General features: G+C 37.1%; 1 protein-coding gene across 1 annotated transcript in view; it reads right to left on the reverse strand.

Annotated features, from left to right (window-relative positions):
- Dpyd (dihydropyrimidine dehydrogenase) overlaps positions 1-15,731 on the reverse strand; it is a 900,155-nt gene that overhangs the window by 674,463 nt on the left and 209,961 nt on the right. The window contains exon 5 of the mRNA XM_052179342.1: positions 5,940-6,101. Coding sequence (XP_052035302.1) covers positions 5,940-6,101 — 162 coding nt within the window. The remainder of the gene's footprint in view (positions 1-5,939; positions 6,102-15,731) is intronic.

Raw genomic sequence — 15,731 nt, forward strand, 5'->3', positions numbered from 1 at the left:
ATCATTCTGAAGTTCTCCTTCTTTGTTGTACCTCTGTGTGGTTTAGTTGTTTGAGTAACTGTGGCTTCATGGAATGGAATGAATTAGGTAGTCTTCCTTCTGTTTCTATTTTGTAGAATAGTTTGAGGAATGTTGTTATGGATTCCTTCTGTTAAGGACTGGTAGAATTCTTCACTAAAGCAATCTTGCCCTAAGCCTTTTTTGGTGGGAGTTTTTTTTTTAATTTTTTTTATTCGATATAATTTATTTACATTTCAAATGATTTCCCCTTTTCTAGCCCCCCACTCCCCAAAAGTCCCGTAAGCCCTTTTCTCTTCCCCTGTCCTCCCTCCCACCCCTTACCACTTCCCCGTTCTGGTTTTGCTGAATACTGTTTCACTGAGTCTTTCCAGAACCAGGGGCCACTCCTCCTTTCTTCTTGTATCTCATTTGATGTGTGCGGTACAGGGAGAAAGTTTCTGAACAGAACACCAATAGCGTATGCTCTAAGAGCAAGAATTGACAAATGGGACCTTATAAGGTTACAGAGTTTCTGTAAGGCAAAGGACACCATCAAGAGGACAGATCGGCAACCAACAAATTGGGAAAAGATCTTCACCAATCCTACATCAGATAGAGGGCTAATATCCAATATATATAAAGAACTCAAGAAGTTAGACTCCAGAAAACCGAACAACCCTATTAAAAAATGGGCTACAGAGTTAAACAAAGAATTCTCACCTGAAGAACTTTGGATGGCAGAGAAGCATCTTAAAAAATGCTCAACTTCATTAGTCATTAGGGAAATGCAAATCAAAACAACCCTGAGATTTCATCTTACACCAGTCAGAATGGCTAAGATTAAAAATTCAGGAGACAGCAGGTGTTGGAGAGGGTGTGGAGAAAGAGGAACACTCCTCCACTGCTGGTGGGGTTGCAAATTGGTACAACCACTCTGGAAATCAGTCTGGCGGTTCCTCCGAAAACTAGGCACCTCACTTCCAGAAGATCCTGCTATACCACTCCTGGGCATATATCCAGAGGATTCCCCACCATGTAATAAGGATACATGCTCTACTCTGTTCATAGCAGCCCTATTTATAATTGCCAGATGCTGGAAAGAACCCAGGTATCCCTCAACAGAAGAGTGGATGCAAAAAATGTGGTATATCTACACAATGGAGTACTATTCAGCCATTAGAAACAATGAATTCATGAAATTCTTAGGCAAATGGATGGAGCTAGAGAACATCATACTAAGTGAGGTAACCCAGACTCAAAAGGTGAATCATGGTATGCACTCACTAATAAGTGGTTATTAACCTAGAAAACTGGAATACTTTTTTTTTAATGATTTTTTTCTATGCCCTTAGGGGATATGGGCTAGTTTAGATACTTTACCTGCTCTTGGTTTTATTTTGTACACGATATCTGGCTAGAAAATCATCCATTTCATCCAGATTTTCTAGTTTTGTTGAATATTTTTTTGTAGTAGGATCTGATGTTTTTAAAAAATTTCTCTTTCTGTTGTTATGTCTCCCTTTTCTTCGTGATTTTGTTACTTTGGATACTGCCTCTGGACCTTCACTTAGTTTGGCTAAGGGTTTATCTATATTGTTGAATTCCTCAAAGAACCAGCTTTTGGTTTTGTTGATTCTTTGTATCCCTCTATTTGTTTCTATTTGGTTGATTTCTGCCCTGAGTTTGACTCTTTCCTACCTTATCCAAAGTTAACAATATAATATGTCACAAAGCAAATCTCACCAGAGACAAGAAGATTGAAATAATCCCACGCATCCTTTCAAATCCCCATGTTCTAAGGCTAGACTTCAATAACAAAAAGAAAAAATAATAATAATAAAATAAAATAAACCAGAAAACCCACATACCCATGGAAACTGAACAACTCTCTACCCAATAATAACGGGATCACAAAGAAATAAAGAAAGAAATCAAAGACTTTTTAGAATTCAATGAAAATAAAGGCCCAACATAACCAAACTTATAGGACACAACGAAAGCAGTGCTATGAGGAAAATTCATAGAACTAAGTGCCCTCGTAAAGAAACTGGAGAGATTCTACACTATCAACAACACAACTAAAAGCTCTAGAACCACGTTAATTATAAATTAGTTCAATAAACTAGTATGTTTTATAGATTAGTTTGCCAAACTATATCAGTGTGCTAAAGTTTTATACAAATTTACTCAGCTACAACACAGTCACACCTCAGGATTTAAAGTGAAATTAAAACTACAGAAAAACCAGAGGTTTCTCATCCAGTAGTGCGTAAGATACATATGCATCGTCTCTCTACCCCTGAGTTTCTGTACTGAAATTTTGTAGGAAATTTTTATGTAATTTTTAAGCTATGTAAGCCAAAAGTGTATTTTCTCAAGCTCCACAAAGGCTAGATTCTCCCTGATTGTGGAACGGCTCTCCCATGCTTTATAGGAAAGCTTTTAAATACCATACACCTGCAAAGAAAATTACTTGAACATATGTGCTGATCTTACAGAGCCCATTTAATTTTAATGAAATTGCTACCTGTCTTGCAGAAGATGAGGGAGGAGTGAGTTGTAATGACTTTACAGGTGAGACTATATCCTGAACCCTCAGGCTCTGTGGGCGCTATTTGACCCTGCAAGCTTAAAACCTGCATTGCCATAAAGATTGTGGTCATCAGCTAGCAATGGTGTCTAAGGTGAATGAGAGATTGCAAACTACTTAAAAGAAAACAAGCACTGGCTGGCCTCGACTGGTTGTAGAAATTAGTTATTTTCAAGGAGTCTTCTACTAGGTATGTATAAAAGGGAGTTAAAATGAACATTGAATGATTTTAGGCCTGATTCATTCCTATCCAACATTGCATTACAGAATTTCTTTAATATTGACTATTACTGGCATGTTATTGTCTCATGTACAAGAAGCCAAAATATCTAGATGGCACATCTTGCTAGTCACCAACATTTTAAAGCTGGATGACACAGAAATAAATGCATTGCCACAGGAGCTACTATGTCTGGACTTTTCCCTCCATCTTTCTTTTCACTAATGTGAATTAATTACTTTATGAACAAGTAAAGCAAATCTTCCAAAGTTAAATTGGTAGATTCAGAATGGTATATGTATAGTTCTCTATCAGTTCAGCATGAAATAGCCCTTATTTGTAGTCATTGCTTCCTATAGTGCTATTGTGTTTCTATACACCTAGAGGTTGCGTGGTTTTTGGTTGCTACTGTTTTATCAACACTTAATATACTCAACTTTTTCTTAAACATTGTTTATGGATAGCAATTTGTAAACTGCCCTGAAATTGATAACACCTGAATCAAATCAAGATTCCCAAGATATATATTGAACCTATATTGTTAAAGGATGCTAGTATTATTATGAGGTCATCTACTATCAACAGAATGAGAACCCCTTCTCTAGCTTTTTCATAAAACAAATTCCCAAAGATATCTGGAGTGAGGTCAAGTTATCACAATGCAGATGAAACAATAGCAAAGAGTTGAAGAGAAATGAAAACACAGGGCCACACAATAAAAGCCATCTTCCTGCTCCTCCTGCAGGCTTTATTAGGTGTTATTTATTCTTTTCCCAAATCACACACCTGTGTGCAAATGAAGAAGCAGAACATACAGACACGGTCAATAACAGCAGACTCGAGAGTTGATATTTTAAAAAATCATTTATAAATTACTGGAAAAACAATTCTGAAAAAAGTCCCCCTTTTCCTATTTAGTTTGCTTTCCTAACCTTTGCTTAATTTGGTACAGAGATATTGATTTGTATTTTTTAAAAGGTCAAAATCAATCATTGTTTATCAATCAAAACATAAAATCATTTGCATCATGTTCCACTTTCGGTTAAATTTCATGTCGATAGTTTAGTCATTGGAAAAAGGGAAGAATAGTTTGCCCTTCACAAATATTTTTACAAGTACTCATGCTTTGGTAATTTCATAACAATTCAAAAGGTGGGTGTATTTCAGTAAACTCCACTTTGACATAAATAATACAGTACTTTATAAAAGCAGTCAGTGTGGAAAACATGAAGAGAATATTTTATATTCTGCAGTTCTCATCACAGTGTTTTAATTTATTACTTGATTAGAAAACGCAGTTATAAATTGGAATAAAATAACATACAAAGACACATCATTTTTAAAATTTTATTCATTCAGTTGAGATGAATTTATAGGCACGCTTTGTTCAAGCTCAATTCTTTATTAGGTAGGGCTCACAAAGATCTGGCATGTATGTACACCTGATTTTTATTGAGTTTCTGATGACTTTTGTATAACAAGGAGAACAATATGGCAATCCTTGCAAATAAATACCCTATGAACTAGGAGCTTATTAAAGCCAAATAAGAGTAGAGATTCATTTATATATTTGTTCATATTATTTATAGAATATATAATTATATTCTATTAATATATATATATAATTCCCTCTCTGTCTCTCCCTCCTTCCCTTTCCCTCATTTCCTCCCTGTTTCCACTTTTCTCCCTCCTTCCTCTCCTTTCCTTTCTATATCTCATTTATTCCCCCTTTTTTCTGTACATCTCTCTACTCTGTTTCATTGTCTCATTCATGACCAGATCCCTGACATATTGCTGCTTTCAAATCACTTTTTTTAAGGAATGGAGGTTCAGTTCATGTACATACTGCATGGCTCTTCATTTGCTGTGATGCGTTTTGTGTAAGCTTACCCTGGCTTAATGACAAAGGAAAGGGCTTCCCAAAGAAATATGGAGAGGAATCTGAGTGAATTTTGTCATCAACTGAGGATTTTTGCACATTGTAGAGATTATACCTTGCACTGGTCAGGTAAGCCTAATGCAGTTTTTAATTTGATAAGAAAAGAAATTAAATCCAAGAATTTATTGCATCAACTCACAACCTCAAATTGTTTCCATTTTCTTATTCCCAGGGGTCTTTCCACAGAATTAACCTGTCAGAAAGCAGGAAGGGAATAACACTGATTTATTACTAAAGGCAAAGAGTGACTTAAGCTTGGGGGATATTATGGGAAAGGCTCTAAAGGGAAAGAGTCCATTGTGTTTAAGTTGACACAACCAGAGAGGTAAGTCATTAACTAAAAGTCCAGCATAGACAGGCATTTAATTTAGTCTTCTAGCCAACTAGTCCCTCAAGATTATAAAAATCTTACTGTAACATCCCAATAAGCTGATCATTTAAATGATACATGAGAATTGACTTGCTAGTTCACTTCAAACAGGAGACCCCAGAGAGCCTAAAGATGTCCCAGAGAATCAGTCATTTACAAAGGATTTATAAAAGAGAATGCCAGTACCAAAGTTTGTGACAAATGACAAAAAGCCACCTTTCATTTCATTAAACATTTTCTGTGCAAATAACAGAGTAGCTTTTCAATCTATAAGCTCACATAATCTAATTATCTTCTTAATGTTGTTAGAGAATATTATTCCATTTCAGGGTTTTTTGAAAATTCCCCAACCTCTGTCACTCAAAGAATAGTAGGAAGTCCTGCTGAAATATATTTCTAGGCATAAAGATCAAAGCGAGTTCCAGGGGAAATTATCAGTTAAAGAATATAGCCTTTTTTCCTAATAGGGTCTCCATGCTACACTTCAATGTAAAGTTAATGAACAAATTCTATTTCTAGATGATCCAATTTAGATATTTTCGTTCTAAGTTATTTTAATAACCAGCTGGGATTACAACTAATTTGATATATGGTTTTATAAACTTTCATTTTTATAGCAAAGTTTTATATAGACATACTGATTTCAAACAACACATTTGTATCACACCACACACACACACACACACACACACGCGCGCGCGCGCGCAAACAAATGTTGGGTATCAACACCCACAACAACAAAAAACTAAGGACTTCAATTATTTTATAAGCCTCTGGCTTTCTAGTAGGAGACAAAAATGTAAGTGTATCTGTTACATACCTCAGTAGCAAACTGCTGCAGCCCACCAATATTAATTGGTCCCTCTTCAGTTGCATATAAGTTGCATCCTCCGACACAGAGGTCAGATGTTGGACAAACCATTCCACAAGTAAGACCAAGAGGATTATCAGAAAAAATCAGCTTAGCTGCACCATAGTAGTTCTACAGAGAAAAAAAAGAAAGTTTTTATTATGATATTATTTCTTCTGGGATGCAACTGCATAAAAGCTTATGATGTTGAGATACAGTTGAGATGTGCATGCTGCAATGGTGTCAGTCAACTGGCATCTGCATAATCACAAATAGGAATATCATACAGAAAGGATATTTTATACATGGGCATTAGTAAAATGGTTGTTAAATTTCATAAATTTAACATTTAAAAGCATATCATTCACGATGCATGATATTATAGCTTTTCCCTAAATTCTTCTTTATGTTTTCACCCAGAGTGAGTTAGGAACATCTTAAATGAGCTTTAAAAAGAAATCACAGCTTTTAAGACAATAGCAACAAGAAAAATTATATTTGAAAAGCTTCCATATGACTAAATTTAAAATAGTTAGGTACTCTGCTCCTTGTCCCATCTGGTGCGTTTCAAGACACTCAGTTGACCAATGTCTCTCAATTGCATTCTCTACGCAATGATGCAGATAGGCAGTTATGACAGGGACTCCTGGACAAGACCTGAAACAATTCATTACCTCGCCCATTCCCCAACATTGGATGTCTATAAAATAGCTTCGATATTTTTTGTTATCAATAATTTGCTAACCTAATTTGTTTATAAGTAAGATGATCCTATTCATCAACTAAAATTTTAAAACAATTAAATAATTTAAAGGTTTTAAACCAGGAAGAGACAGGAAGAGACTAAGGAGACATAACATACAAGCATAAAATGGTGTCTTGATGTGAATCTTGCAGAAAAAAGGACATTCAGCAAAAATAAGGAAATTCAAATAGACTGAAGATTTTCATTACAATGAAATCTCTGTTGGGTTTATGGGGTTATCATAAGTGTGGTGTGTTTGCACAAAAAGTGAAGAGGAGAGTTATGTGCAGATAAAGTTTGTTGCTCATGGTGGCCTTGTCACGGTTTTTTTGTTTAGCAGTTCTTCATTATTTCCCCAGTCCTTTGACAATCCTTGATTCTTTCTGATCATCTCTAACACCTCACTGTGGAAAGTGGACTAATCAAATACATTGTAAACCATTATCAGACAAAAGTATAAACCTGGCAGTAATGATAAAATGGTAAAGAGGTGAGCTTATAAACGGGCCTATCATCACTGCCCTCCAAAAGGCCCAACCAGCAGCTGAAAGAGTCAGATGCAGATATTTACACATAAGCAATGGACAAAAGCTGCTCACCCCTGTGGCTGAATTAGTGAAAAGCTGCAAAAAGCTGAGGTGGAGAGCAATCCTATAGGAAGACCAGCAGTTTCAACTAATCTGGACTTCTGGGATATCTCCGACACTGAGCCAGGCAGCATACACCCCCTGATATGAGGCCCACAAGACATATAGAGCACAGGACTGCTGGGTCTGGACTCAGTCATAGAAGATGCACCTAACCCTCAAGAGACTTGAGGCTCCAGGGAGTGGGCAGGTCTGTTGGGGTGGGTTGGGGTAAGGATATCCTTGGGGGAGGTGTGGGACATAGAACAGTCAAAGGGTGGACCATGGGGGGAATAAAGTCTGGACTGTAAAAAAAAATTAAAGAATGATTTAAAAAAAATAAATAAAAGATAAGTTAAAGAAATAGGTCACTGACCAGTTGAAGTGAACAAAATAACTGAAATAATGTTGAAAGCATTTCAGTAAAAAAGAAGAGGAAAATAGGCAAAATGATTAAAATCATCACAACAGTATATATATATCCCTTCATTGTTAAAAATGTATTATTTAAAATAATGTAAGACAAGGAAAAAAACCTATGATTTTACCAGCATTGAGGATGGCTTAAAATACTTGCCTAATTTTGCAGGACTCCTCTGAACAAGCAGTGTCTAATACATATAAAGGGTTACTCAATATATATTTTCTAGATATATAATTAGAGTATATATGAAATTCAAATCATAAATAAACACAAACAATAAATTTCAAGTACTTGGCTGATGAATGTCAAACATCAGATGAGCAGTTATGGCAAGATTCATTCTAAAGTATACTCATTTTCTATCCACGGCACGATAAAATGTCACCTCAATAGGTAGAACACGCATTTTTATTTACAGATGCACACACACACACACACACACACACACACATTTTTTTGTAAACTATACAGAACATAGTCTGTGATGTTGACTGTGTTTGAATTCTACTTGTTGCATATGCTGTATAGATTCTTCAGTTTTGATTTCTTCATCAGGAAGTATCATTAAACTAGAATAGGCAATGTTTTCTCAGCTGTGACAGATGAAGCTGAGTACCAAAAGGAAAAAGAGAAATAGATTGGTTTTGAAAAACAAAAATTTTGTGCTTCAAATGACATACCAAGAAAGTAAACAGATATAAAATGTTTGAAAACCAGTGTAAGATATTTGAATGTAGAGTATATTGGTATAATAACTTAATGATGGGAGAAAATTACAACTAAATCGTCAAAGTTACTGAGGGTAAATATTCAATAAACTTCACAGTAGTCATTGGATTGATGAGTCAGTAATTTGGCTGGAGTTCTTGATGTAGGAAAACATGTCCAGAAAAGATATCTGAAATTTGTGCTTTCTCCATATTATGGAGAACCCTGGTTGCCAACCTAAACGTTTAGAATTTTAGTTGATTCTTTTTAATTAAAGGTCTTTTTGTTTCTTTATTTTGCTTGTTTGTTTGTGTGTGTGTTTTTTAAGACTTCTCTAGATAACCATAGTTGTTCAGGAACTTCATATATAGACCACTCTGGCTTTAAACTTACAGCAATCTACATTCTTCTGGCTTTGAAGTGCTGAGATCAAAGATATCTTCTTTTATCTTCCTTAATATCTTTCTTCAGTAACTGGAAGTTCTTGTCATACAGGTCTGACTTGACCAGAGTTACATCAAGATATATTATGTTGTTCATCGCTGTTGTAAAAGGTGTTATTTCCCTGATTTCTTTTTTGGCCTGTTTTGTTTGTATAAAGGAGGGCAACTGATTTTTTTAAAGTTAGTGTTGCATCTAGTCACTTTGCTAAAGGTGTTTCTCAGTTGTCGAAGTAGTAGCATAGGAAAAAAATGAGCATATTACCAAAAGTAATCCACACATCCAATGCAATTTCCATCAAAATCCCAACACAGCTGTTTACATACCTTAAAAGAGCAACTCTCAAATTCATATGGAAAAAGAAAAGATCCAGGATAGTTAAGACAGTCTTGAACAACAAAAGAACTTATGGAGGTATCACCATCCCTGATCTCCAGTAATAACCCCTGGGCATTAGTAATAAATCTGCATGGTATATATACCTAAAGACAGTTAATTTTTTGCAAAGAAACCAAAACCATACAGTGAAAAAAATAAAGCATCTTTAACAAATGGTAATGGTCGAACTGGATGTCTGCATGTAGAAGAATGATTTCTTTTTACCCCAAAAGCTTTTCTCTGTCCTACGAGATGTGTAAGGATAAAAATGGATCAGAGACTGAGGGAACTACCAACCAATGACTGCCCCAAGAGCCAACCCTGACACTATTAATGATATTATTTTTAATCTTACAGACAGGAACTTAACATAACTGTATTCTGAGAGGCTTCACCCAACTGTGGATGGAGCCAGATGCAGAGACCAGAGCCAAGCATCAGGCAGAGCCAGGGAGCCTTGTGGAAGAGTGGTGGATAGACATGAGCAAGTCAGAGGGGTCAAGGACTATACAAGAAGACACACAGTCAACTAACCTGGGATCATGGGTTCTCACAGAGCCTGGGCCACCAAGCAGGGAGCATGCTGCACTTGGACCTAGACCCCGGACACATTTGCAACAAAATACCAGCTTGGTCTTCATGTGAGTTCCCTTACAAGTGGAACAGAGGCTGTCTCAGTCTCTGTTTCATGTCATTGTATCCTTTTTAACTCACAAGGATTGCTCGGTTGGGGCTCGGTGGGAGATGTGCCTAGTGCTTCTGGAACTAGATGTCCCAGTGTGGTGTGGTACCCAAGGGGGATCCCCTTCTCTAAGGAGAAAGAAGAAAACGTAGTGGGGTAGGATGTGTAAGGGACTGGGAAGAGAGGAGGGAACACAGCTGTGATTGGGATGTAAAGTGAAAAAAAAAACAAAAATAAAAACAAACAGACAAAATGATGCGTGTCATGGTGCGCAGCGTAATTGAAACATTTTAGTGGAAGGATTCAGGCACCTCCAGTAGATAGGCATGGCTCCCAGTTGAAGGATGGGGCAACTAACCATCTCAAAATTTTTAATGCAGAATTGTTCCTGTCCAAAGGGAACACAGGAACAAAAAATGGAGCAGATACTGAAGGAAAGGCCATCCAGAGACAGTCCCACCTAGGGATCCATCCCATCTGCAGTTACTAAACCTAACACTATCGCTGATGCCAAGAAGTGCTTGCTTACAGGAGGAAGCATGGTATTGCTGTTCTCTGAGAGGTTCTACTAGCACCTGACCAATACAGATGCAGATACGCATAATCAACCATCAGACTGAGCCAGGGGACTCCAATGGAAGAGCTAAGGGAAGGACTGAAGGATCTGAAGGGAATTTCAACCCCATAATAAGAACAATTTCAACTAACTGGAGCACCTCAGAGCTCCCAGGGAATAAACTACCAACTAAAGAGTTTATACAAATGGGTTTATGCCTCCAGCTGCATATGTAGCAAAGGGTGGCCTTATCTGGCATCAGTGGGGGAGGAGGACCACGGTTCTATGGAGGCTTGATGCCCCAGCATAGATTGATGCTAGGGCAGTGAAGCCGGAGTGGGCGGGTGGTTGGAAGAGCAACCTCACAGAGCAAGGAGAGGGGGGTTGTGGAAGGGTAACCGGGATAGAGGACAATGTTTGAAATGTAAATAAATAAAACAACCAATAAAAAAGAGAGATTAAATAAAAAAGTTTACTAAAAAGATCATATGAAAATTCTCTGAAAGCAAGTTGGAAAAAAGGATGTGTCAGATAGCTTTGGGAACTAGCCAAGATAAAGAAAAGCATCAATGGGTGAGCAGCTGTCAGGGAACCAAAAAGGTGGTCTTGAAAATGAGCAGTGCAAACATAATCATGATGAAATGACCTTGCAAGGCACCTTTAAGAGGCCTAGATCAGACCAGTGTTAGGAGAGATGCAGGGGAAAAAAATCCCTTTAGGTGAAGTCTTTTTTGGGGGGGTCGGGTAATACATCATGAGCACTTAATTATTTTGTGGTTTTTGTTGTTGTTACTGTTTTTGTTTTTTGTTTGCTTTTGTTTTTTTTTTTTTTAATAATGGATGTTTCTATAGAGCTCAGGATGGTTGATTGACATCTCTGGCCAAAACTCTAAGAGAAACATGATGTTTAAAATGGTGGTTATTTGCACACCAACAGAAAAGTTTAGCCAATAAAAGTTTACTGTTCCTGATTTTTTCTTTCAGGGGTAAATTATCAGTTTGTACCTGTCTGCTTTAATGACAAATTCTTCAGCCCACCATGCGCCATTTAGTTAATTTTAGGATAATTTCAACTTTAACACTTTGGTTTTTATTTTTAAATTATAGTTTGAAAATTACATTAGTGTCATTTCTCTACAGTTTAATGATTTTTAAAGTCATTATTGGGATCTGAAAAGCTCTTCAAGCCTGCTCTTCTGTCATGTGATATAACTAATTTAACAAATAGTCCTACCGTAATCAGGCCTTCCTATCACTGCAAGATTATCAATACAGCTGGTGGATTTATTTTAAAGTGTTCTTCTTTTTCCCAGTGACAGTTTTCACAGATGGAAGCAGCCGTCCAAGATACACTCCAATCTGTTGCATTTAAAAAATACTCGAGCTAAAGCTCAGTAAGTTTGCATGTGTGAGAAGGGTGAATTAACACCGCTCATATTCATGGCTTAAGCTATCTAAGAATGAGTGCGTGGCTGCACATTACTTGGATAGGAAATGCCTTTAGTAGCACATGCTAGGGGCAGGACCATCAGGGTTACTTTGTATAAAGCTGTCATTATCCTTCAATATATAGCATGTGAGTTTCAATCATTTGTCAAAGACATGTATCATGCTCAAAACACAGAAAAAGCCCTCGCTCCTGAGTGAGTATGTCAGGGCACCTAAAAACCCTACATTTAGAGCCAGGTGTCATGGTGTATGGCTGCAATCTCAGTGCCTGGGAGGGTGGGGCGAGAGGATTTTGGGTGGAAAGGGAGACTGGGATATCTACTGAAATTTTACTTAAAATAAATAAATAAATAAAACCTTTACCCTTATAACATGCTGTTATAAGGGTAAAGGGAAAAATAATAGGATAGGACAGACCTATCTTCATACATATGCTAAATTTTGGTAAATTTCATAAAATATAATTACATATTTTTGGACCACAAATTTAGTCAACTGTTCTCAGTTAAACTTAAAAGTGTAAAGAAATTACCATGTAATTCTTGTGGAATTTATGAGTTGCTAAACTTGAAACACACACACACATAGACATACACACATGCTTATAGAAACATGCACAGCTATTCATGCACAAACACAAATACACATACACATTTACACATGGGCACATATATACACAGTTACACATAAATACAATTATACATAAAAGTGTGAAAACACACTTACAAATGCACATATTCATACACATAATTACATACACAGAGATAGACAATGGAGATATTCCTGGATTTGAGTTCTATCACAAAAAGTCCCTTCAATTATGGAAATATGTACTAAAATATATAATCCTCATTTTGGAACTTAAGGAAAAAGGAGATAGAACCTATAGAGACCACTGTCAGTTGATACGCATGGCCACCATTTGAGAGATGGTGCCACCCACCCATCTCAGAATTTTTAAGCCAGAACTGTTCATGTCAAAAGGAAATTCAGGAACAAAAAAAGGACCTGAGACTGAAGGAAAGGTCACCCACAGTCTGCCCCACCTAGATATCCATTCCATCCACTAACACCAAACCCTGACACTATTGCTGATGCCAAGAAATTCTTGCTGACAGGAACCTGGTATAGCTGTCCCCTGAGAGACTGTGCCAGCACCTGACTAATACAGGTGAAGCTACTCAATGACAACCATTGGACTGAGACTGAGGACTGCAATGGAAAAGTTAGGGGAAGGACTGAAGGAGCTGAAGGGGTTTGCAACCCCATAGGAAGAACATAAGTATCAACAAACTGTACCCCTCCAGAGCCCCCAGAGACCAAGCCACCAACCAAAGAATATATACATTGGCCAGTTCATGGTTCCCCCTACATATTCAGCAGAGGGTTGCCTTATCTGGCATCAGTGGGAGGGAAGGCCCTTGTTACTGTGGAGGTTTGATGCCCTACTGTAGGAGGATGCTAGTGTGGTGAAGCAGGAGATGGACGAGCACCCTCATAGAGGCAGAGGAGGGTGGATAGTAGAGGGGTTTGTGGAGGGGAAACAGGGAAGTGGGACACGATTTGATATGTAAATAAATAAAATATCAATAAATAAACAAATAATACAAAAAATAATAAAGACCTCTAGAATTTTTAATGATGAACAAACATAAATAATAAAAAAATGTATGTGGTAAGAATGAAAAGTTACATTATTCAGAAGAAAAATAAAAATAAATTTTATAAAACATTTAGAAAAGTATAATTTTATATTCTCTCTAGTTAAAACCATGAAAAGACAAACAGGATGCATGAATAGTTTATTTCACATACACCATCAATTTTTGTACAACAATTTACCATAATTTTTATTTAAATTACTTTAAAGGCATAGGGCCTATTTCTATATCAACATACCAGCACTAATATCAACATATAATGAAGATGTAAGAGTCAATGATGATTATAGTAAAGAAAAAATGGTACAATACTCCAAGTTCAATTTACAAAAGACTTTACAATTAAGTATGAATTCTAAAAGTATGACTGATAAATATTGTGTAACCTACCAGTGAATAAGAATACTCTCACCAGAGAAATTAGTGAAATGCAAAGATTAACATCTTTCTTTCATACTTTAAAAGTGAATTTCCATTGATTATTACACTACAATTTCAATTCTCTTTCTTGGTTATTCTTTCAAGATCTATTTTATTATATGTGTATGTGTAAATGCCTGCATGCTGGCTAGTTTTATGTCAAGTTGATAATACCTAGTCATGTAAGAGGATGACACCTCGATTGAGAAAATGCCTGAATAAGATTAGGCTGTAAGCCAACCTATAAGGTATTTTTTTAAATTAATGACCGATGGGAAAGAATTCAGCTCATTGTATGGGTGGGCCACCCCTGGTATGGAGGTTGTGAGTGTGAGAAGAAAGCAGGTAATGCAAGCCATGGTGAGCAAGCTGGTAGGAAGCACTCCTCTATGACCTTTAGGTTAGCTCCTGCTATCAGTTTCCAGTATACCTTAAGTTCATGTCCTGAGATCCTTCCATGATCATCAGTGATGCTGAAACAAAAGGTAAGTAAACTCCTTCCCTCCTAATGTTGCTTTTAGTCATGGTAATTCATAACAGCAATAGTAACCCTAGAAAAGTCTTCGCATATGTATGTTCACTGTGATGACCAGTGCCTCAGAGGCATAAGATGGCCCTGCATGTTCAGGGAACTGGATATTTAACGATGTCTAATATAAGAGCAACAGGTGCTATTGTATAACAAGGTAGCACATTCTGTTTCTTTTTTTTTTATTCGATATATTCTTTATTTACATTTCAAATGATTTCCCCTTTCCTGGATCCCCCCTCCCTGAAAGTCCCATAAGCACTCTTCCCTCCCCCTGTTCCCCAATCCATCCCCTTACCGTTTATCTGTCCTGGTATTCCCCTACACTGCTACACTGAGCCTTTCCAGGACCAGGGGCCTCTCCTTCCTTCTTCTTGGGTACCATTTGGTATGTGAATTGTGTCTTGGGTATTCCAAGCTTCTAGGCTAATATCCACTTATCAGTGAGTGCATGCCATGAGTTTTCTTTTGTGATTGGGTTACCTCACTTAGGATGATGTTCTCCAGCTCCATCCATTTGTCTAAGAATTTCATGAATTCATTGCTTTTAATGGCTGAATAGTACTCCATTGTGTATATATACCACATTTTCTAAATCCATTCCTCCATTGAGGGACAAGGTCTGAGGTCCATCCAGGCTTTGAAATGATTAAGACCCTTTTCCCTCAGCCTCTGTAGTGTTAGAATTTGTGGCATAAGTTACAATGTGACCTGTACAAATTTAATATTTTTAGGTGTGAATTTGATTTGAGCTCATATTTCACATTGGCAAATTTTTTATGGTTTTTATTGAATATTTTCTTTATTTACATTATCCCCTTTCTCAGTTTCCTGCCTCCTGGAAACCCCTTATTCCATCCTTCCTGCTTCTATGAGGGTGTTCCTCCACCCACCTCCCTGTCCTCTATTCTCCTACTCTGGGGCATCTATCAAGCTTTCATTGGTCCAAGAACCTCTCCTTCCATTGATACCTGACAAGGCAATCCTCCACTAAATATGCAGCTGGAGCCATGTGTACTCCTTGGTTGATGGCTTAGTCCCTAGGAGCTCTGAAGACTATGGTTGGTTGATATTGTTGTTCTTCCAATGGGGTTGCAAACCCCTTCAGTTCATTCAGACCTTTCTCTAACTCCTCCATTGGGG

Source organism: Apodemus sylvaticus, chromosome 4, assembly GCF_947179515.1.
Source record: "Apodemus sylvaticus chromosome 4, mApoSyl1.1, whole genome shotgun sequence".
Classification (NCBI taxonomy): Eukaryota; Metazoa; Chordata; class Mammalia; order Rodentia; family Muridae; genus Apodemus; species Apodemus sylvaticus.